The sequence below is a fragment of the Rhea pennata genome, chromosome 1 (assembly GCF_028389875.1).
Source record: "Rhea pennata isolate bPtePen1 chromosome 1, bPtePen1.pri, whole genome shotgun sequence".
NCBI lineage: Eukaryota > Metazoa > Chordata > Aves > Rheiformes > Rheidae > Rhea > Rhea pennata.
The window spans coordinates 14,050,555-14,074,773 of NC_084663.1; the positions used below are offsets into that span (position 1 = coordinate 14,050,555).

Below are 24,219 nucleotides of genomic sequence, written 5' to 3' on the forward strand. Positions count from 1 at the left end.
AAGCTATAAATCTCTCCAGGATTTTTCCTGTGGTAAATTCTCACCAACAAACATAGATAGTTGGCATTGAAAACCCTCCGTCTGCAGTAGCAGACAGCTACTGGGAGTCAGAGAGGAGAGAGAGGTCAAGGAAGCAAACCAGTAGCTGCCACTGTTATCGATTTACTACATTTTGCAGATTTAACTCTTCTTGACTCAGTATTTTAAAGCAATAATAGAGCCACGGACAGGAACGGAGATTTCAAAGGTATTTCACACAGGGACAGAATGGAGCTCAAACAGCAGAGGTGACAGAATAAAAAGCCTAAAGACTGGAGAAGTGAAATAGGTTTTAAAATTTGTGACATGAAGAGATTTATTCTGCAATAGTTGAAACATGACTAGGAATCAGAAAGAAGCTAGATTTAGGAAAACTGGAATTTAAACCTATGTCTGTACTCAAAAATAAAAATAGGTCAGAGCTCTGGCTTGGACGCTGTCCTGTGATCGTCCATAATGTTAAACCATTAGCATGCTCCTTCGTAAGGATTTGGTTTTCCTGCAACACTGCCACAATATTTATAAACACTTTCATTATAAGGCTGCTAGCTGCTCATAAGCATGATGATTTGTAAGCTGATTATTTAATCACACCACTTTGGCATCAGAATAAATCTTTCCAAGTCCCTGATGCTATCGTAGTGCTATATTACCACACGGTAACATGACAACTACAGTCCAACCCTGGATTTTGAAGCCAATTTGCAATTACTGAGGATAGTCTAAATTACATATCAGCAGGGAGAAGACAGCTAATCAGTGACATTTTAAAACCTTCATATCTGGGACTTTGGATTTGCTATCTATTTACAATAGATGTTTTTTCAAGAAGTATTTCCTAGGCTCAATAACACAAGTGAAAAAGAGTAAAAAATTGAGGGAAATATCCAAGTTGTGTTGCCTCATTTTTGCAAGTAAATATAAATTTATAAATACAAAACAATACATCTTTTCTCAAGGCAGCTAATGAAGCAGAGCACATTCAAACAGGATTCAAAGCAGCAGAGAGGCCGTTCAGCATCACTACCAGGATTCCCCTGCTGGCATCGGCTGTAAGTGAAACCGCTGATGTTCTGTATCCATAAAACCTATGAATTAGTTTTAAATGTGTTTATAACTTCCAGTTCCACAGCAGCCATAACTACACTGTGTTGGTGGAATTTCACTTTCAATTAAGGGTGTAAAATTGATCCTGATAAAAGAACTTGCAGCGTCTGAAATGAAGAGAACATGCCAGGCCAAAACTTCTGTTTGACGTGGGCCCCTCTCCCATGCACCCTCTTTAAACAGCTCTAGAAACCTAATCAACCTCTCCCTCCACTCAGAAGACCTGAGAATACGAAAATTAATTTTGAATTACGCAGGCGTTGAGTTGGTCTTTCAATTTTTCGGTCCTTTCTCAACCCCCCGATCATTTTATTTATATCCTTGCAGCTCGCTGCCTAGGGCCAGCCGTGGGATGTGGCCATTGCTTATGTGTCTTTCAATTCATTCTCCACACCCAGATGATCCCGAGTTAATGCAAATTACACCATGTTGTTTCTTATGGTAATTTTACAACCAAACTACACCCAAATGAAATTAATATTGTCACCTTCATCATGATTTAATTTGTTACATACACTTTTCTGAGACTGGCAGGTGCTTGCTCCAGGCTGCATTTAAGTCTGTAAGATGCATTATTCACAAGTGATGTTTTACAACCAAATTAACATTTGTCAACAGCAACAACAAAAAACAGGACACAGCTAATTAAATAAGATGAGAAAAATGAACCTTGTTTTTATTTCATTGTCGGAAAGAAAAGGAGAATGATGCCAGTTGAAAAACACACTTCTGTTTCCTTGCCTTTCCTGTCTTTTGCAAACATTTTACATAATTTGTAGGCATGCTGGATCAAGAGCTTTTCCTTTTTCTACTGATAAACAGCATGCAAAACATTGTGATAATTTTAGGTTAACATCTATAGTTGAAAACACGGGAATGCTATTCTATGGCATTATTGCCTTGCTCAAGAGCTGCTCAGCTGAACACCAAACATTCAAAGCGCACTGACATCTCTGCAGCTGATGCAGTCTGAATTCAAAGTCTGCAGTCCCAGGTCCCATGCAGACAAGCCAATATTCACTTACCAATTCCCTTGGACCATATGGCTCACAGAAAGTGACGGCACTGCCGTGCATAATCACACCGCACTGCTCCCCAACCTCACAGTTGCTACATTCAGACCTGCGGGAAGAACAGAACAGATTCAAAATGGAAAATAGAAACTGCACATTGAGATGATATCAGGCTTGCAAACCGTAAAACAAGATTGTTAAATTTTGGTGCTCAGATGAACTGGACTGTTTTGCTATCACAGTGCAGCATGTAAAGGTCGGGCAACTGTATGTTTGACGCACCAGAGCTGCCTCCTGAGGAAGGACCTTGTGAATATTTTCTTGCTCACTGCTCACAGTCCCCCCACAGCGCTCAGAAGGAGTGTCCCTGGTTGCTGACTGCAAAACATCACACTAAGGGAAATCAGGTTGGACTCTTGTATATATTTATCCTACAGTTCTAAAAGTTTTACTACACATTTAATTTATCATATATAAAACCATTGTTGTAGAGTTACTTTACAAATAGCTCAAGAGAAGTGGCTAAGATCAGTCTGGGAGTACAAATAAATCAGTGTTGTTAAGTGACTTTATGATGACAGTTAAGATCACAGGTACAACAGGTAATTCAGAAGCATTCCAAGTTTGCAAAACTCCCTGAAACAACTGGGCACGAGCCCTCAGCATCATGGCCTGCTGTCAGCCATGTCATCGCCCCCAGCTTCCCAGAATCATTCCCAGCTCCTCTGAAACTTTGGCTCCACCATCATCCCTCAGCAATAGCAGAAACCTCATCCAGGCAAACGAGCAGAGCAAACTGAGCACACTGCTCAGGTTGGGACAGAAAACCATGAAGCTCCACGTCATCAGTAGATGGTGGCTCCTGAGAACCCCAGTGCCACACAGCCTGTCCTCTGCCCTCTATCACCCTCAGGTGCTGCTGGCAGGGGATGGAGCAGATCTGGCACAGGGCTAAGCCTCAGCACAGCTCCCCAGCTCCTCAGGACAACCCCAGCACCCTCCAGATGGGAGTAGGTGGAGACACTGCAGAAGGTTTTGAAACCTTGACCTCCTTGTGCCTGCGAGGCCATGGCAGTGAACAGGACAGGGAGGTGGCACCACAGCAGGCAGGACTTCTCCTGTCTAAGGTCTGCCTTCCAGGTGAGGAGACCTGTCTTCCTGGTGGGGTTTGGGTTCCTGCCCAGAGGAGATCCTCCTTGTGGGCTCATTCACTGGAGAGTCCACCCGAAACCGGGCACGAAGAGGGGCCCGGCACCGGCACTGTCCGCAGCTCACCACCCGCGGGGGCTCGCGGCAGAGGAGGCCTTGCGAAGGTGCTCCCGGGCTGGCGCGCGGCCGCCTCCTGAGCTCTCCCGGCTCCGCCACCACCGCGCGGGAAGCGAGTCCTGCGTGGCGGCGCGAAGGGCACGAGGGCGAGGGCTCCCTCGGTATTACGGGGAGCAACTCAGCTCTGGCAGCTCGTTTATGCAGTTACTAGGCAACTTCTCTCTTCAAAACAGAGGTGAAGAAAGGAAGGAAGAGTATTCAGAAGTCACACATATGTTAGACAGTAAGATGTTTCCCAGAGACAATTTTAAACACATTTCTTGCTGCTACTTTATGAATAACAGGCTATTTCTATTTGTCATATTCCATATTCCTGATAACAGAGTGTTGCTGCTCTTTCCAAATTGGAGGGGGAAAGATATGAAGAAAATCTCAGGAGTCGGCCGAGTGCTACGGGGCTAATTAATTACACCTCTCTCCCCGCCAGACACTTCTTAATTTGACACGCAGGACCTCACATGCAGCCTGGCTGCCGAACAGCAAGACGTCAGGGTCAGCGTAGCAGCTTTCCGTGCGAGCAGAAGACTGCAGAGAACCGCGGAGACGCTCCGAGCGCCCTGACGAGCGGCCCCAGCCTGGCCTCAGCCGCCGCGTCCTCGGCCGCCCAAACTGAGCTTTAGCGTCGAATGCAAGACGTTTGCTCCCGAAAGAGCCCCGCTGTGAGCAGCGCTGGACTCGCTCCAGCCCTTGTCATCGCTGGCTGATTTCTGCCTGGACTTTGATAGCGGGTATTTTTAGACTTGTAGGTGTAATGGACGTACCTCGGGCTTACGTAAGGGGTGTCCGGGCAGCGATTTCTTTGGCTTCACCCACTCGGAGCGCCTCACGCTTGGCCACCTTTTCCGACTTTTCACGCCGCCAAAACACACACCTAGAGCCCAGCGGCAGTTTAACAGTCTACGAAGGTTTGTGTGTTCTCTTTTCCTTCCACGGTTAATTTTCTGATGACTTATCTTGCAAGAAATCCCAAGAAGATAATGACATGTTGTCAACGTATGTGATAGACATATATGATAGTTCATCGGATCTGTCTTATAGACATCCCTGTACAAACGTCCTTCCTTTTTTCACCTCTTTTCCTAATTTATATCGCTTGTCTGTCTTCTCGTTAATACGTGTTGCGTTAAACCTCCGTGAGTCTTTTTGCAAGCTGCTCGGAGCAGCACTACTCCTCTCGCGAGCGCCCGAGAGCCCGCGGCCCGGCCGGCGCTGCCTTCGCAGGGGCCCGGGGGCCCGAGCGCGGGAGGGAGGGTGGCCGCCGCCAATCCCAGCAGCGGGTAGAAAACACGCTTAGGAGAACGTTTGAAGTGCGCATTTATCTACGTTGCGGTCTGCTTCCCGCCCGCCGGCCCCGGGAGGGTTTTCCAGGGCGGTAAACTGCGGCTGACCGTTTTGCAGAACGGGTTAACTCCGCGCAGAACACAATACCCTGCAGGTTCACGAGTGTTAAGCTGCGCTGAGTGATTGATGTTAGGTTTTCTGATGCATAGATGTGGTGAATAATTTATTACACTTGTTATTTTGGGGCTCTTCAGTTGGCCCTGGGTCAATTTAGCACGGGGCTGGCTTTCCTAAGGCTAAGTCCATTACAGAAGTCCAGGATGAATGCCTCTTTTCCACTTTCCAGACTGTGCCCTTATTTTGATTTATTCTTGAGGTTAATTTCAGTTCCACTTCCCCAAACAAAGTGAGAAGTTGTAAAGAATCCTAAAGCTCTTTTCTGTATGAACGTGTCACTAAACTCCTTCAGCAATTCACATGGATAGTATTTAGTATTTTGGTTGTACATAGAAAAATTAAACCCTGAAATAAGGTAAAAAGTAGTTGCTATTGACTTTACTGAGTTAGTACTCAAGTTATTTTTGTGAGCCACAGTTGGCCCACAATATCATTTTTCAATATAGGACAAGAAGAGAGTGCATGTGTGAACAAAAATATACTTTAAGAGAAAGCACAGAAGTGAAACTTGGTTTCATCTCTATCTGAATTTCACTTGATCCCTAAACTCTGACAGCTGAAGAACACAGGAACAGGAAGAAGAGCACTTGGGAATTTCACAGGATTCTGACAATGCAGAATGAGCATTACTTTCTTTACCTGCTCCTAAATTTGGGGGTTTTATGACTAAACATTTGCCTAAATTCTTGATATATGTAGAGAGACCAACAGAGCAGGAAAACTGCCTATTAATTGTATATGGGGAATACTTACACACTCTTAGGTGGACATGCTACATAATCCAAGACGTATTTTAATTTCGTATTTTGCATATTTCAAGGAATATAAAATGATTCTACTCTACATCTGCACCTGTTCTACTTCTGTAATGTGGCCTATGAACGTGAAGCGTTCTGGAAATCCAGGCATGCTCTTCTTCTAATTGGACGACTGTTGGTAATCCTGATTCAAACCTTTGCACTCTCTTTGAAATGAATTACTTGTGACAAGAAATTGCTCAGTAGCATGACCAGAGTGCATGAACAGCAAGATAATTGATCAGTTGTTCCTAGATCATCGCCATCATATGTGTTTAGAAACAATTCAATTTGCTCCTGTCCTGATGCAGACAGTGAAATTAATTCCCTTCCCATTCATACAGACAGAAGAGAGTATTAATTGCCCTAGTTAGGTTCAGCTTTTTACGTTCTTTTTCACCTGCTCAGTCTAAAGGCTTTACTTAGCATATTGGAATCACTTCAGCTTTCTCTTCGTGGCTGGTACTCGCTGCCCTGTTGACGTGTCATATTCATCTAGATGTCTCCTCCAAAGATCTGCCATCGTTCTCATCTCTGAGTTAGAGTCCCACCTCTGTCTGTTATTGCCCTGCACTTTGCTGAAGGGGAAACATCTGCTGTTTCCTCATCGCTATTTGTCATCTTGTTTCCCTCTACAGTACCTTAGTTTGCGGACGTTATATTGACTGATGTCTTTTGTGACGTCCAGACTATAAAGAAGATAAACATCTCAAGCTGCCAAGTGATTTTTAAACATAAATCTTTCTGAAGTTTAATTCTGCAGTTTTAGTGCAATTTGGAAAACCCTTTAGGACTTTTCTCTCCTTTCTCAAAGCTTTCATCCACCTCTGACACTGGAAATACCACTGTACCTCTTCATTTCTCATAGGCTATGAATAAGTGATGGAAACTATTTCTTACTGATTGGTTTTATATATTCAGCTTTTCTTTATGTCATCTTTGAAGAGTATTTCTTCTTTAAGTGATTGCTGTTTGGAGTGCTGATGGGCTTTGAGATGAAGCATGGTAGCAAGCTGGGAAGGAGAGCTGCTGGAGTTCAGCCAGCAAAATCTTCCCTTTTGAAATGTACTGAATCTAGTAGACTCTTGTCTACAGTCCTGCTCTTAAAAAGGAAGTGTGTTATACCGAAACATATACTGACATCAGCATCTCTTCTTTACTAACTTATGCATCTTTTTTCCCATTTTCTTCTGATATTAAATAATTTCTTGTAAGATTAAACATAATATTTTTCTGGATATGTACTTGTTTGGCCTGTTTTAGTTGTTATATAGCACCTTTTTAATACTCTTCTCTAGTAACTTTTTTGAGGCTACACGGAGGCAAGAGGATTACAAAACCAGGCACCCTGTGACCTCTTCCAAATACTACCCATATGTGGCCTTTCCTCATGCAGCCATTCCATGGTCTTTTCTCTCCCAAGGCACAGACTAAATGAGTTTCAGAGAAGTTGAACAAAACGAGAAAATTCCCCCTTCTCTACTGCTGGTACAAAGTAAGTGTTTGAACCTCAGAAAGCAAATAAAATTTCAAGAAGCTGGTCCTTCCCTAATGTGCAGTCCTGCCTTCAAAAAGAGTAGGAATAAGCCTTACCTCCCATAAAGGCTAAGAAAGCAGGGCTCTTCAATGCAAAGGCTCCCAGCATTTGTGAGACAAGTAGTGCATGATGCAGACGTCCTTTCCCTATAGAGGAAATCAGCAGTGGTGCTCGGCTTTCCGAACTAATACACCCCAGCCAGCTTTCAACATGTCTTATGGACCACCTAGCACCTGTATGGTGGATACCTGCTAATGTGCAATGGTGGATATTTGCTAATGTGCAGAGCATGTCTGATTTACAAAGAGGAGGGATCTTTGTAAAGAAAGTGGCAAATGAGAAGCAAGAAATGAGGAAATCTGTGCTTAGCTTTAGAAATAGTCACCTTCTTGCATGATTACACCCTGGAAGAAAAGAATATAAAAACCAGCACTACTTGAGAAAATCCTCATGGTGGCTGACTCCTGAGCAACTGAGATCAGTGGTAAGACAAGTTCCAGCTCCTGCATTCCCAGCACAAAAATCCTCCCTGCTCCTTCCTTCTCCTGGTGTCTCCTTTCCTGCTGAAGCCTTCTCTCCTCTCTTCCTTACCTATGTTAGCAATTCCTTTTTTTTTAAAATCTCTTTTACTAATTTGTTATTTAGATGAGGAACCCATACACAGCTCCTGTGATTTTTCTGTTTATAAGGGTGCCCAACGCAACCATTCCTTTCTCCTCAGCTTGCAGCACTCCTACTGTCCTCCTGCGAGCCCCTGACTAAACAGATGGTCGCTGGGATGTGTCTTCTAATGCATTTGAAAGAACAGAAATCAATAAAAAAACAGGCAGTCACTCTTGAAATCATATAGTGCCCTTGTGCAAAATAGTTATCTGATGTGAGGCTTCCCCCAGCGATGGAGTAACACATTCTGGCTCTGCTGGGACTCATAAAATTAGACACACACATAACCTATAAAATGCCCTGGTTGCACACTTGGACCGTACATCTCTGGCATTAGCTGCTCATGCCAAAAAGGGGATCAGGAGGAGTGGGACAATATCGATCACATAGAAGCCAGCATTGTTATATAGGATTTGGGAAGAATAGGCCACAAGAAAATACAGATACCCCTCTTTTCATCTTTACACAAATAATGGCTTCAGAAATTATTAGAGTGGCTTAGTTGAACTGGCCCCTAGTGAGTAGCCACCACTGGAGCGTCTGCACACGAGGCAGCTGCTGCCACACTCCGAGCAAAGCAAATCAGGGAAAGAACAGGGCTGGAAATCCTGCTCTAGCAGTTACAGCAATTGTTTGTGATAAAGGCAGGATCTTAGCAGCTGCCAAGGGGAAAAATGCAATTTTAGGGTGGATGGCGTAAACTCTTAATAATCCCTGATTTTACTCCCACTAGACAATCAAATGAGAATGAGCTCGCTGCCACTAAGCGGGTCTTCACTGAAGAGATCCTTTATGCAGAAAAGCTCCTGACACCTTATTATAGTTTTCTTTTATTTGTGCTCCACTTCTATTTAGCACTGCTGAAAGTATTGGTTTTCTGGTGTTATTACAGGACTGTCTCAGGACTGCAATGAATTTTAGGACTCTACTCCAGCAGAACGTGTTGCCCTGGCACACGCTTCCCTGTGCACTGACCCACCGATCAAGGTGGGTCAAGGTTATTCTAGGAGGACCAAATCTCAGGAACAAAGGGAATAGGAGACTGGTGGCTTTTTTAGCCTGAAATTTCTCTGCTGAGGCTTCTAAAAAAGCAATGATGAATTTAAAGATAAGAGAGCAATGGATAAATAAATTATGGAGGCTCCCAACAGACAGGCCCTCTGTGAGTTATGAGACATCTGCAGGGAAATAATGCCTCCTCTCATTTCTTTCCACTCAAGTCCATTTAACACACTGCTGCTAAAGCTATCTACCTTGGCAGCTATTCTGTAGCCCATTAAGAGGCCTTGATCTATTCATTCCCATAAAGAAAGAGGTTTTTTTTATTAGAGTATTCCAGGTCCTTAATGCATCTGTCCAGAAAAACATTTAAAGAGATCTTACAAAAGGAATAAAAAGAGGAAAATAGTAGTCACATATTAAAAAGTATCATCATAAGTATGTGTGAAAGAAAAAATGTCCCCAAAATTCCATAAACAGCAATCTTTTTACATGAGATGTTTTGCTTATGGTGAAACTGTGAAAGAACTGTCCAGAAGGAAAACTGCCTGGCCTTAGTAAGAAGGAAAACGAAGTCAGATTTCACAGAACATAAATATTCTTAATAAACAAATGCAAGTAGAACAAATGTAATTGCTGAGCAACAAATTAAAAGCTGTGGAATAGCTTGTCAAAAATTTAACTAGATGAGATCAAAATATTTCTGTGACTTGTAGGAAGTAAATCAGTAAAATGAGATATATTTATGAAAAGGGATAGGAAAGAGTAAAGAAGTCAGTAATGATCCCATACAAAAAAAAAAAAAAAAAAAAAAAAAAAGAAAAGAAAAAAGGAAAAAGAAACTCCAGCTTTGAACAACTTCATATGAAGACTGATCAATGTGCTTGTGTATAGAATGGTTAGTAGACATATTCACTATGCAGAATAGTATCACTTTTTTACTGTGCAAGGTCTGTAACTTCCTCCTTTGCTAAAGATATACATTATGCTGTTCTGTCACTGTGATAGTTTGTTTGAAAATCATTGGCTAAGCAATAATAACGACCTGTACTTTCTATTTCAAACATTGATTTTGACAGTATGCCTGACCTCTAATCAGGAATCCTGTTGAATGAAATAACCTAGGAATTAGGAGATGCTGTATAGAGCTTGGCAGGGAGCACTCTTCCTCTCCAATACAATAAAAGGCTTTTGAAAATGTTTGCCTTCACATCAAAAAAGGAAAAAATAAAAGAAAGAAAAGAAAACCAATCTTAAACATATTCAGCAACTGAAAATTAGATAGAGGTATTTAATTCTAGTGGAATTTTTATTTTGGACAATTTGAAAACATTTGATTTCAATTTAAATTGAGATTTTACTACAGTTTTTCCATAAATACATGCTATATGAGCAAGAAATGAAAAAAAATCATTGAAAATATAAAGTTTGATTCTTGAAATTCATTCAAATGAACCATTTCCATGAAAACGTTTGTTTTCAAGAAATCAACATTTGCATACAGAAATGTTCACTGAGTTTTATTCCTTCATTCTATTGGTGGATTAATTCAAAACTTTAAAGTCAGTGAGAATTTGCCACTTACTTCAATGGCCTTAAAATTTCTCTTAGCCATTAGTCATTTAGCCATTAATCAATCAATTAATTTAACTAGTGTATTTAGGTCCCAGTAGAGCAAAGACACACTTAAGGATACCTCAAAGTGAGCTGACGTATCTATGCTTTAGTATCATACAAATGCTCATTACAGTAAGGAAAATGTTTTATATAAAAGGAAGCAGTAGTGGGAAACTTACCACATATTAGGATTCAACTCTTGCTGGTGATAAGAGTCAAAGTCATCTCGTAAAATAACGCTGTCACTGTGCATTTCAGCTGAAAGGAAGAGAAAGTGCGGTTTGAAAAACCCTGGTATAATCATCCGGTGTGCCTCCTAGCTCTGACAACATGCTGCCTCACCTAGAGCTAAAGTAATGTAACGTTAAAGGAAAAAATCAGCTTTAAATATGCTAGTGCCTAAAGTAGGGTTTTCTCATTTAAAAATTTTTTCACTTACTCTGGCTCACAGTAGCACATAGAATTAAGGAATCTCCTATCTATTGGCAAAGTGTAATAACTATTAAAAGATGCAATCATTGAATATACATGAATGTCCGAAGACCTTTTGCTCCAAATCGCTAGCTGTTCCGAATGTTCAGAAAAATGCCTCTAACTCCAGGATTTAGCCAGGCTGGCACAAGGAGGGGTGAGACGCCCCAATGGGTATATTACATTTCTGATAGTCAGGGGCTCGATTTTGATAACTCTTAGGCAAAAATCCTTGAGTTCATTAGAATTTCTCAGCTGTTCTCAGTGGAATTGGGAGCAAAAGGCAGGTCAGTTATGGAATATGAAGTAAGTGTGAGCAATGTTATGTAATTTTTTTCTAACCATTAGTCTTGAAGCCTTGGATTCTAGCTTTCCCTCTAACTTCGTTATATCATTTACATACGGCAAAAAAAGAAAAAAGAATAGACCCAGTACTGGAGCTGTACTACGCAGCCCCTTCACAGCTCTGTGAATCCTCCCATTACGCGGACTAGACGGCTGTCGCCTGCTCTGCGGGTAGAGCCAGGGCCCCGAGGCGGCCGGCTCCGGCTGCCCACGCGCTCTCCCGCGCGCCCGGTCGTGGTTCAAACACGGCCTCTAACGCCGGGGAGAAAAGCTCCGCGGCACGATCTGCTCACACTGCGAGGCCTCAAAGCCAACAAAGGGCAACGAAAATCACACTGAAAAAGCAACTAATCGGAATTAAATGTAATTCAATTCACGCTGTAGGAGTCTCTTATTTATTTGAATTCCCAAGAGCCAGTTTCATACGACCTTACAGATTTTTTTTTGCTATAATAAAGTTAGTGCCATGGAGTTTCAGTAACAATAATGTCAGATCACCTACCCAGGTGAGGATGTAACGGAGCCTCTGTCGGAGCTACGGAGAACAGAAAGACACAACACGTGAATATCCTCAGTGATAATATCGGCTTAATTACAGCACTGCAGAAATCGGTTCGGCATAAAACAGACTGTAACAGTGTATACTCTATTAAGTCAACTATTCAGACATTTTAGTTACGAAAAATGTGGCACACATTAAAAATCATAAAAACGTGATAGAAAAGAAAAAGAAAAATATTCTCGAATTAAAATAAATCAATAATAAATGAATGCCAGAAAAAGCAAAGTAAGAAAGAACGCTTGTAGTCTAGAATTATGAGATATTATTAGAAATAATTTAATGAGTAAGATTCAACAGATTAAAGATTGATTAAGAGAATGGGAATTAGCCTGAACAAAAGAAACATCCACAGGAGGCAAAAATGCCACACTTGGACCATTTATACTTCACTGGATTATCAGTTGTATTGCTGGGAAGAAAAACCCTAGTCTCCCTAGGGCGATAGGTAAGGGATTGACTCAACACACCACTGAATCAGATGCTTCTTTTTGAGCACATTTTTACATGCACTGCTGAATCGATGTCTTTTCCTTCCAAGAAACAGTAGCATGTTGTAAAGACATGAACAAATGACAAACTTTATTAAGTAGTCTTTTACTAACACTTTGTAACGGGTATTTTTGTGGACACTACACAAATGTAAACAGGAATATCTTTAAGGGATGGCACATGGAGGGAGTTATGGGGGAGGCGGCTACACAGTGTGCTAGACACTCCATGGGAACTACTATATCCGTATCCTTACCCGATGTTAACCCAAAGTAATTTACACCTTTAACCCAAAGTAATTTACACCTTTTTCATAGGGGCAAATAGGATGCATATAAGCAGGTCCTAGGCAGCAGTGAACTTGTCTGCAAGTAGCTGTAGCTCCAGTTCTATTTTGTACTTTGATAAAAAGAACGCAAAATAAAGAGTAAAAAAATTTTTGAAGTCAGAATTGGATGATTCTTTGTCTCTTGTTGGGCACTGGCCTAAATTTGTATCAGGACTCCTGATACAGCATATTGCAAAAATTACTGAAGTAGTTTCTTTTAATAATTACTCATTTTTTAACGAAGTAATTTCTGTCATAACATTTGACAAATTAAAAACAGATTAAAAATAAATGTAAAAATGAATGCAACAACCTGTGTAGAGTCTGCACAGGTAATCATTAGAATACTGAGTCCAATACAAATCTCAAAAATTTTATTTTTCTCTTCCTGCTTTCTCCTTGAATGCTCAGTTTGCATGGAGGCATGAACTTTTCTCATGAAATTGCAACATCTCATGTCAATTTGGTGATTGTAAAGACTGAGCAAGGAACACTTGAGGTATGTGCAAATCAGAAAAGGATGGCCAGCAGTCTGGCTTTAGCCTAGAGAAATGCCTGTGGTTTACCTGACCTACAGTTTAGAAGACTGTCAGCTTTTACACTAATAACCTTATGCACATACAGACAGCCTTGAAAACAATCTCATGAGCCAATGACCACTGCAAACTTTACAGCAGCACAGAACGCTGCCATTCTTAGGAGTTCGACAGGGAAAAGATCCTTTTCCTTATGCATCTACCTTGCCTCGTTTTTATATAGGAAACGTATCCATGTAAAGATCTGATCATTCCTTAAAGGCAGCAGCCATCCTATCTTTTCCAGTAAATATGCCAACAACGTGCTCTAACAACAGCCAAAACATCTCATCACTACTTTTCAAAGCTGGAACTATAAGGCTCCAATTGCAAGATGAAGCTTGCCACTTCCTCCAGAATAACACCGAGCTGCAGTGGTTGATCCTGCGCAGGAAGAGACTGCATTCGTCCCTCACAGCCCAGGCCTCGTTTTTCTGCGTGGAAGCATCCATACATTTATCTACAAGATTTAAAACCCCTTTGCATACAAGAAATGGATTAACCTGGATTAAGTGAATCATTTCCCAGATGGAGCAATGCAGCTGTTCTGGATTTTGCCTGTGTGGTAGTAGAGGAAAAGTAGTACATTATGGCATGGGATTTGAAATACTCTTGATGTTAGAAGTGGTTAGGCTTAAAATAAGACCGCTGTCTCTGGTGCTCTAGCTGTCTTACCCTTTTCATTAATTCCAGATCATCATTAAGCAAAGATTAAGTGATTTGTGAGGACCGATATGGTTAACAGTGGCTCTGTTAGTGCTCATGTCCAAGGAGGATGGTGCCACCAGGCCAGGTCACCACCAGAATCATTAGCTGCCTGAGCAAATTTCATTAGCCTTCAAGAGTAATTCAATTGAAATAGATCTTACTCCCCACCGAGAGATCCTCTGACCTCAAAATGAAAAGGAAAGACTAGATTTTCCTTCATTTTTGGCTGCTTGGCATTACTTTTTTGGAAAAGGCTTACTGTGGAAGGCAGTCCAGCCTGAGATACACTGAACATTAATGACACTTTCTGAAATTATTTTGCAAAACTTCAGCATTCAACCAAAATTCACAAGGATAGCTCTAACCTGACGTCTTTCAACTTGCAAATTCCTTTGACTTCAGCAGTGCTGTTTGAAATATAGCTAGCTACTATATGATTAAAGAATATAAAATTGGGACACTAGTATTTTTAATGAAATGGCTCTTCAGTTATATGTACGGTGTACTGCAAAACAAAATTTGTGACATGACACATTGCTTGCCAATAAATTGAAATAAAGGAAATTATTCATAGACAAAGCAGTACTACTAATCATTCATTTAGGAACCTAAAGCCAGAATTAGGCAAGCACTTAATGCTGACAAAAGGTCGTTCTTACAAATATGGGTTTATGTGGAGAAGGAATACATTTTCTAAATATCTACACTACCTGAGAAACCAAGCATTTTTGCCTCAGGAATTCCTCCATCTAATTTGTAATTCAAATTCCACAGCTGATTATGACAAAAGACTGTGAAGTTACCATTTAATGAATGATGAACCTAGACTTTGATCTCCCTAGGAATAATTTTTTTATTACATTTAATATTTTATTGTAACACAGCCCAATGTTGACCTTCAAGTATTTTAGTTAAGTTTCCCCAAATATTATAAATATTGAGAATCGTACAAAATTAATTGTAGTAGGTTTAAAATTTTCAGATGTACCTTTTTATCAATTCAAAGGACCACCTATTTCTAACCGATATAGATTGTACAGAAGGCCATACAAAGTGACTGGAAGTCTAACTGAGCTTTCTTGCATAACATGACAAAACTAGCAAAATAGGATACGCTACTAAAACATTTACAATTTTTTAAAAGATTATACAACTCTTGAGGCAGAGAGGGGGAAAAGGTTATCTTAATATGTGTTTTAAAAATGATTCACTTTCTTAGAGGCTTCTTAGACATATTTGGATGGTTTCAAATCTAGAATAGATATGGCATGGGTCATAATTCATATTAGCTCGAATGAGAACATTCCTTTTCAAAGAAGTAGAATAAATGAATTTGTTATTTGATTTTTAACTAGAACCACGGGTATATACAGAACTTAACAACAGATGAATTGTACTAAGCAAATAATAAAAATTGAGCTCAACAGAGTTCACAATTTAAGAGGCATGAGCAAATACAACAAGAGAAAATGTAAGGAAATGTAGGATATTTGCCTTGCAAGGACTAGCAAGGCTATCCCTTTGGTAAGGGAAAGCACAGGAAAAAAGCATACAGTACAAAGTGATTCAGAGAGAGAAAGGACACAGTCAAACTGGAAGCGTGAGAAACTTGAAGAAAGCAATGGGGAATTCAAAAGTCAATGGGATCATTGTGGGTCTCTGTGTCAATATGATGAGACAGAGTGAAGGCATCTTTTGGAGTAAAAGGTTAAAATTTTCTGTGGATGATGTAATTTTAATGGAAATTAAGAACTGCTAAAATAATAGAAATGTATGGCCTGTTTTGGATAAACAAGACAGGAGGGAAATAGGAGAGAGGTGGGAAAGGAGTGCCCATTTGTGGTAGAAGATCTAGGATATGAGGAGGGAAGTGAGATTTGGTGATGGTCCAGGCATCAATGGAAAGTTAAGAATCAAAACTGTAAAACATAGTGATAGCTAACAGGTAAGCAGAAAGAGTCTCCAACCAGAAATTAAAGTTAACATAGTGCAAATTAAATATATGCTCCACCAGCATTGGTTTATACTACTGACATCCATATGCCATAGGTCTGAGTGTTTAAGCCTGTGTACAGGGCTAGGTAGGGAATATCGCATTAGAGAACATTCCCAAAACTCACTGGAAAAATAAACAAACTTTTTTTCAAAGCCCTTGCAGCTAGCAGTCTTGGACTTTTGAAAAATATATAAAGGAAAAGTGAACTACAGAAAAACAAGGACTTGCTTGTTTTGTACAGAAAAACAAACACTGAGCTCAGAGTTCAACAGCCAGCAGTCATTAGCTGTTGCTCATCAATTCACTGCAAAGGAAATGTGGAGAGACGTGTATTATATTTTGCCGATTATGAAAAAGTCCAATCTCCTTTCCATTAGCAGCCAAAGAGGAAAAAGAAAATTAATGCTTTTATTTAGCCCGCTGCCAATACTTTCTCCCTACTTGTAAGCAAAGTTGCTGTTGAAACACAGAAGCTGAGCATCCGTCTGGAGAGTCAGTGTGCTGCCCGAGGGCTGCATTGGTCTCCCTGGCACACGAGCCAAGGAACAATACGTCAGCTCCGAACTCAAGTCGTCTCTTCTGGAAAATACTGCTTTGGTCAAGCCTTAGAGCCTGCAATCTGTTTTCTGATTGTTTTTCAAGATGTTTTTAAATCCATATTTACAAGGTACAAAACATGCCTAAAAGGTCCTCCATTAATATTCAGGTACAAGCTATCAAACACAAGAGAATTTGGGCTGATTCCCAGGACAGACGTTCATACAGAAGCCTCTGTCAGACCACAGAATGGTTTCTTAAGGAAGGAATCTCAGTCCTGTAACTTGTGGCATTAAATACTAGATCGTATAAAATTCTAGAAATTTTGCTGAAAGGAATGATTTTGCACTAGTAGGGAACAAGATTCTTCATGTTCTCTGTCTCTGTTTTGTGCTTCTGATTCTCCTCTGGTCATTCAGAACTAAATTACACGCTCACAGATCTTCCTGGTAAGGTCCTTAGTCCAAAGAAGGCCCCTGCTGGCACCACCTTGCATAGTGTAGAAGGGAGATGGTCTCCTTATCCCCTTTAAAACCACTTGGTGCATGTTTGCAGGCTTGTTTGTGTGATGTGAGGGCCAGCTGCATCCACCTCCATGTCATGAGCTATTTCTCCCAACAACATTGGAGTTTTCATACACGCCTAAACTCTTTTGAGTTCAATAATGCTATGCAACCGGATTTGATGTTTTGCCAACTCCATTTTAATTCTACTGGTGTTTGTTAATGTATGTTTTTGCTCTACCTGAGCCAAGAATAAATATGAATCAATCTGTACAGTAAAAAGTTGATCTTATTTCCCATTTATTTTGCCACTAAATCAACGAATTAAAGATATTATTAATTAAAGATATTATTAAAGATAAGAATAGCGGCAATCATTAATATCAGTATTCACCCCTACATGTATATACAAGCCATCTACCTTTTCTGTCTGTTTTTGTTTTCTTGCATATTTTTGCTGGATTAACTTCATTTTTTTGTCTTTTATTTCTCACACCTCCATTCTTCCTCAAGCCCAGTAAAATTCTTACAAACTTTAAAGCTTACATCAGTTAGCAAATATCTATCTGGCTTCCTAAAATATTTATTACATGTTGAAACCCAGAGTTTTTCAAGCAATTATCTTACTTTTTTTGGTAGATTTTCCCTATGGCACCATTTCTCATTCCCTTTACATTATCCATGAAGCTGTTTTTTTGGCGTGGTCATCCCTTAATGCTGACCTGTATCTTTCTCTAATTCTCTTCAGAATAAGAACTATACTTTCCTTTCACTGCACAAAGCCCTTTAACTCTATTTGGATTTACCAATACATGTTTGAGGCAGGACAGCCACTAATGATCATAATTTCTGAGACTGATTGCTACTTTCATGTCTTCATGTATATCCTTTGTACTATTAATACAAATTCTGGTATCATCTCCAGTGAACTTAATTATTAAAAATATGCGCTGTAGTAAATCTGTAAAGTTGCCCTGTGTTTTTATTTTCTTTACTTAATATGTCCCATTACTCAATACAACCTTCTAGTATAGTAATGTTTAGGGACAGAAGCAGACCATAAAAGCCCATTTATGTCAATCTACCTTGCTGATTTGCATATATAAATCTTAATAAATTGCTTCTGCATAAATGCACCAATTGTTTCTAAAAGAACTCTTTGTTTACAGTAATAGCATTGCTGAAACTGTGATGGTCTTCATGGGATAAAGGAAGTGAAGTTTGCTTCAGAGAAAGTATCTTTTATTTGAAGAAGAAAATCAATCGTAATAGTACAAGAACTGTAAGAGCATGGGCAGTGAGTGCAAGGCAACGTGCAGTGGTGTGTTTGACCAGCTGAGTTAAAAAAAAAAAAAAAAAAAAAAAAAGGTTTCTGAGATAAGAACTGAAGCAGAGAGAGGCTTTGGTGAGGACAGAGACAAAATTAAACTGCAAAAAGCCAAAGCGATATTTGGCTTCTAGCCCCGAAACTGAAAATGTAGGTTCCACCAAAGCAAAGTGTTTTATAAAAACCTGTGAAAAGGACAAGAGGAAGCTCTGAGAAGCCTGCACATCAGTATTTCAGGCAAATCTGATGAATCATTACACGGCTGTCATCTGGTGCTCATAAAACTACCTCTGAATGATCCTTGACTAAGTCAAATCTGATGTTTGCAGAGTTATGACAATGTTGTCAAATATCCTGGAGAATTTTGGAGAGAGGTGGGCTGTAGATATTAACATGGTTACTAAAGTGACTGTGCATATATAGCAAGAAGATTGCTGGGAAAGTCACAAGAAATACAGAAGCTGTGAGGATGGCAGAGACTAACACAACGGGATGAAGCTGGAGGCACCTTCAGGGGTGTGGTGCGGGATGTGGCCATCAGTGGCCAGGTGGGAGAGGACACAAAGGGACTTTCACACTGAGAAGCCAGCACAAGCACAAAGATGGCACAGCCTTACATCTTTCATTCTTCACACGCAACCAATACACAAATCCCATGTTCTTTATGTCCTTCGGTCCCAGTAGTTACTGTTCCAATCAGTGCAAGTAATGGTTAAATTTAGGGCTAGTTTTTGTTCCAAAATTGGTGAACAAACAGTTCTCTAATAGTTTCAGCTTGTTTGCCCTTAGCTTTCCCCGTGTTATCACTGCCAGCTCTCTGACTCTCTGCCAATATCTCTTTCTACTCTTTCTCTTTTCCTTACCTATTCTCTCTATGAGAATATGTGTCTCACCATAGACTATGCCTCTGGCTGTGGTATTCTCATTCTCAGGTTGAGCTTTGGAGAATTTCTTTTTATGAGGCTTTTCACCCTTTTATGCTAATGATTCTATTGATATTTCCACTCTTGATTTGCGTCCATGCAGCATCTAGTCTTTGTGAGAGACACCATCAAACCTAGCATACTCCCAACGGTGGTGGTGTCAGCATTTCTGTTCCCACATCCCCCTATACTATGTCACAGAAATACTACTCTTCCATACTCACATTATGGGGGTCATACACATTTTTCTCATCTCTTGCTCTGAACACCAAGTACATTCTCATAATTTCTCCATTTCTTTCTTTCCAGAAAATAAAAACTCTGATAGTTCAATCACGTCCTGTTTAGATCACTACAACACTCCTTTCTCAATGCCAGCACCTGCTTTGCACTTTTCTAATTTGTTCAAAATGTAGCTAATTCTAACTTCATAGCTTGTTAGCTGACAACATCAGTCACCTCTCTGAATCCACTTTTACTTTCCATTTAAATAGTAAAATACTGAGTAGTGAAATACTGAAACTGAAAATTGAAATATTTTGTCCTCACCTTCACAGAAGTATTATTCACACCTCATGCTTCAGTATATGCTCTTGACATAATGTTGAAAGGCTTTTTATTACAAAAATCTTTGCACACATATTCTCGAATAGGAAAAGATCTATAGCTCTAATGCCCAAAGGGACATACTTTGAAGGATTTTTTTCTTTTTTGGGAATATGACAACACATTTCTTACTTTGAAATTTCTTATTTTAGATTGATTTGGCCCATGTTTCACTACCTATTTTCATATGGAAATAGTGTCACTGGAGTTTTGCAGAGAAAGCTAGATCAGCGTAGAAATTCCTTTCTTTCCCATACCATAAATGATTAATACCTTCTCTCATTCCACTGTTTTAGTGAAGTAGGTTTATAGTGTACTGTTTGTAGACAATAGCTCACACGGTAAGATTTTTTTAGGTCATTCCTCAAAAGGATATATATGATAAACTGTAGGAATAATTAGATTTTTAAAGTTTGTATAATTCAAATATTCTTGCTTAGCTATAAAAATGATCAAATGTTGTATCTGGCTGGCAACTGATGATCTACTTTTGCAAAATGGGAAAGCAGGTTCTCCACAAAGACACTAGAGAGATGGATGGTTTGCTGTAGACGTATTGGGTACTTTGCTTATAGTTAATACAGTGATAGTTATCACTTGTGCTTCCAGCAAAAGCAGATATTAGTTGCTACAGGCTGATTTCAGACAGGAGTGTAATGCAATAGGATTTATTTTAACTTTTGTATATTCCCCAATGTTTAGCAGGAAGACATAGCTTGCGGTTGCCTGGTTCACTAACAGGAGGTGTGAAAGCAAAGAAAGTATCAGTTTAGATAAAGCAAAGATCTTGACCCTGTTTATCTACAAAACAGCTTCTTGTGATGAGTAACACTGACATGTAAGCACAACGGAAAACAATATTCGCAAGGTATTTTTAAAATAACAATATCTCTTACCTCCCTGTTCACACAATTGTTGTGCTAAGGCATCCTTGAATATAACTTGGCCCCTATGAGTAGCTGTAGCCCTGTGAACATAAGAAAGACAACAACAAATAATGTAGCATTCTTATTTATATATGCATATGTATATCTATATGCATGACTAATCAGCTCAGAAGTCCCATTCTCCTTACTTCCTATGCTCCTACGCTCCTCTTCCCTTTTTTTTTTTTTTTTTTTTAATTCGTAGGATAACTGTTGTAGCTGTCTGCCAAAAAAAATGATGACCTGCTTTTGCAAAATGGGAAATCAGGTTCTCCGCTCATATGGATTTCTTTGTTATAAAGACCACAAGGATTTTTTCTGCCCATAGTAAAAGTTTCTAAATCAAAATTGCTAATTTGTAGTAAAGGCATTACGATTCAATGAATGGCACAAGATTTTCATTATCACATTAGTAAGAGTAGCTACATCACAAAACTAAGCATATCACTTTGCCTGAGAAGGGGTAACTGTGTCAGAGAAGAGCAGAAGAAATATTCACAGAGATGCTTCCTTTGTAAAATCAATAGTCCCATGATCCAATAGGCCTCAGTGAAAGTACTACTTTTGAAGAGGTGTCCAGAAATCCTCCCATGAAACAAAAAGCGAAACAAATATACCCTTATTGCCTGAGCTGTTTGTCAAGCCAAGTCCTTAAAAACCTCCAAAGAAGGAAAATCTACAACATTTCTAGGTAGGCTGGATCGAGTTTTACTGTGAGTGCAGCTGTTTCTTCTTTTTATTCCCTCATTGTCCAGGGGAAAAATATTGAATTGCTGTCTCTCCTTTTTTTTTTTTTTTTCTTCTTTTTTTTTCTTTTTTCATTTGGGAAATCATCATCATGCTCTTTCCTTCATCTTTTTTTCTACAACAAACAAGCCCAGTACCTGCACAGTGTTCTGCCTTCCAACCGTACATTTTCTGAACAACATACTGTTTTCTTGCTTTCCTCTGATCTCTATCAATTTGATTCTGTTTTTGATAAAGTGATATGCCTATAACTGCTCATAGAGTTTCTATCCTTTAGGCCTCACCAATATTGCCTAAAGAATGATTATTTCCCACTAATGACCCACATCTAACAGACCATCTAACATACCACACAGAAAGTTTATCAATTTCCTTTGTCGTAATCCGCTAGAGATCCAAAGTATTTTCAGATCCTCTTCTCTCAGTGTTACCATGCTAATGATGCTACTTATTTCTGGTTTCTGATTGTTCATTTTCTCTCCCCCTTCTAAATGTACTTTTAACTTAAATTTTATCCTGTTGATTTCAAAACCTTTCAGCATTTGTCAGCATTGCCTTTCAATTCTGATTTCTTTCAAAGAAACAACATAGCAGTCTAGAATCATACACAGTCTTCATATGTTCTGTATTCTTTCTCTGAATCAATAATGAAAATAATTGGCTCAAGATAGATCCATATGAACTCTTTGAACTCTCAGTTCAACAGTAAAACATTCAAAGTAACTTTATGAATATGATTCTTCAGCCAGCTCTGTACCCTCTCTAATGGACCACATGTAGCTTGCTTATGAAAATGTCAGGAAGGACCATAAAGGAATGTCCATAAAGTAAAGTCAAGACGTCTCCTTTCTTGCTTGTCCAGTAGGCCACTTACTGTGACAAAGAAGGAGAACAAGAGGAATATGTATAAAATTGTTTTACAGATACAATGGATTCTCAAGGTAAAATGCATCCACAAACTTCTAGAGTTCAAACAGAAGTGAATGAAAACTTCTTCCATTCACTTTGGGATCGAACTTGCTTCCTGTTCAATTAAAGAAGCTCTATTTACATCAGGTGCAGCTGCACATGTGTGTCCATAAGTGCCTTACATATTAGCTGGATTAATGGAAAATACCTGTTTATATTGGTGATATTTGGGATTTCATATTCATTTTCGCAATACTATGGCTGCATGAAGTTCTCAGGACACCCCTTTCCCCTGCTTATGGGAAGGAGAGCAGTGCCACCCTTTCAGGCTACTTAGCCTTTCGGATGCATTCAGCCTAGCAGGGTCAACAGCAACGTGGCCTTAGGCAGAAAACATCTTCCCATTAGCCAGAGAGTATAATCAAGTTTTGAGGCTTTGTGATGAGCAACATGTCTTTGGCAGAGTGGATCCCACAATGCTGGGATCACTTTACCAGCATGAGACTTTGGTTGCCATCCCTGCCAGGTGCATCAGTCCTTGACCAACTGCAAAGGATTACAAAGGAAGAAAGATTTGCCCTGGCTGAATTATCAACAGACAGTTTTCACAAATGTAACTTTAAAAAATGGTGGAATAATTAAAACAAACTCTGGAGGTCTCATCTTCCTGTCTCGGGGACAATGACTGCAAGCTGTCACCACACTTTCCAAGGCAAAAATAATGCAAAAATAAGCCCTAATAAAGTGTATGTGGAAACTATTTTAGGATTTCAAATACCTGTATAAAATATGGCAAAATTTCATGCAGCAGTTCTGCATTAGTGTTTCTTCATCGGCTATTGTGACCCAGCACCATACTGAGTACAAAATAAAATAAGAATAAAAAAATAAAATAAAAACAAACACATTACTTCAGCACATAAAGACACACAAGAAAGCTAAGAACTGTAAATCTCATTTAAAACATAGCCTAAAGTATAGAAAGCTTTCAATAAAGCTAAAGCACCACCATGCTTTGGGAAATCACATTTAACAATAAATCTTACGTTCTGCTCTAGTGAATACATAAGACAGTATGATCACTATGTACATTTCTACATGTCCCCACTCAGCTGTAAGCAGACACACAAGTCAGAATGAGACCAAACAAGTAATCTGTAAATTGAACATACACGCAGGCTTCTTGAAGAGGTCCTGATATGGTGAGTTTTGCTACCAGACGAAATGGCAGGACATCCTACAGGCAACCTTAGGTGGGAACCAGCATGAACAGGTATGTTGGGCAAATACGTTTCACTGTGGATAAGTTCTGACCAAAAAACCTGACTACCATTGCTCCTTGGCACATACAAGAAAATGCCACAACCAAGGCACAGCAGATAGTTTCCATGACAGTTATATTATTCTCCCCGTCGAGCAGAGTGGAAGAAGGCCCTTTGCAGACATTGAAAAAAGAAAATTTATACTAGCAACGCAATGAGACTTCAGAGAAGCTCTTTATGCAATAGCCCAAGATATAAGTGAGGATATATGCAACAATGACAGCAACCACAAAATTTCTTTATGGAACAGATAAGAACAAAAATTCAAAACATTGATCATATGCAAACAGGCACTTGAGGTACGCGCCTGAATGCAAGCAGATACCAAATAATACCAGAGTACTGTTTACTGGAGCTCTGCACACATGTGAGAAGATGCTACAGAACCA

The 24,219-nt window shown here is 39.7% G+C and overlaps 1 protein-coding gene across 1 annotated transcript in view; it reads right to left on the reverse strand.

Moving 5' to 3' along the window:
• RELN (reelin) overlaps nucleotides 1-24,219 on the reverse strand; it is a gene marked incomplete at its 5' end in the record, with an annotated part of 298,882 nt that overhangs the window by 154,416 nt on the left and 120,247 nt on the right. Inside the window, 4 exons of the mRNA XM_062580854.1 lie at nucleotides 2,172-2,268; nucleotides 10,736-10,814; nucleotides 11,875-11,907; nucleotides 20,823-20,893. Coding sequence (XP_062436838.1) covers nucleotides 2,172-2,268; nucleotides 10,736-10,814; nucleotides 11,875-11,907; nucleotides 20,823-20,893 — 280 coding nt within the window. The remainder of the gene's footprint in view (nucleotides 1-2,171; nucleotides 2,269-10,735; nucleotides 10,815-11,874; nucleotides 11,908-20,822; nucleotides 20,894-24,219) is intronic.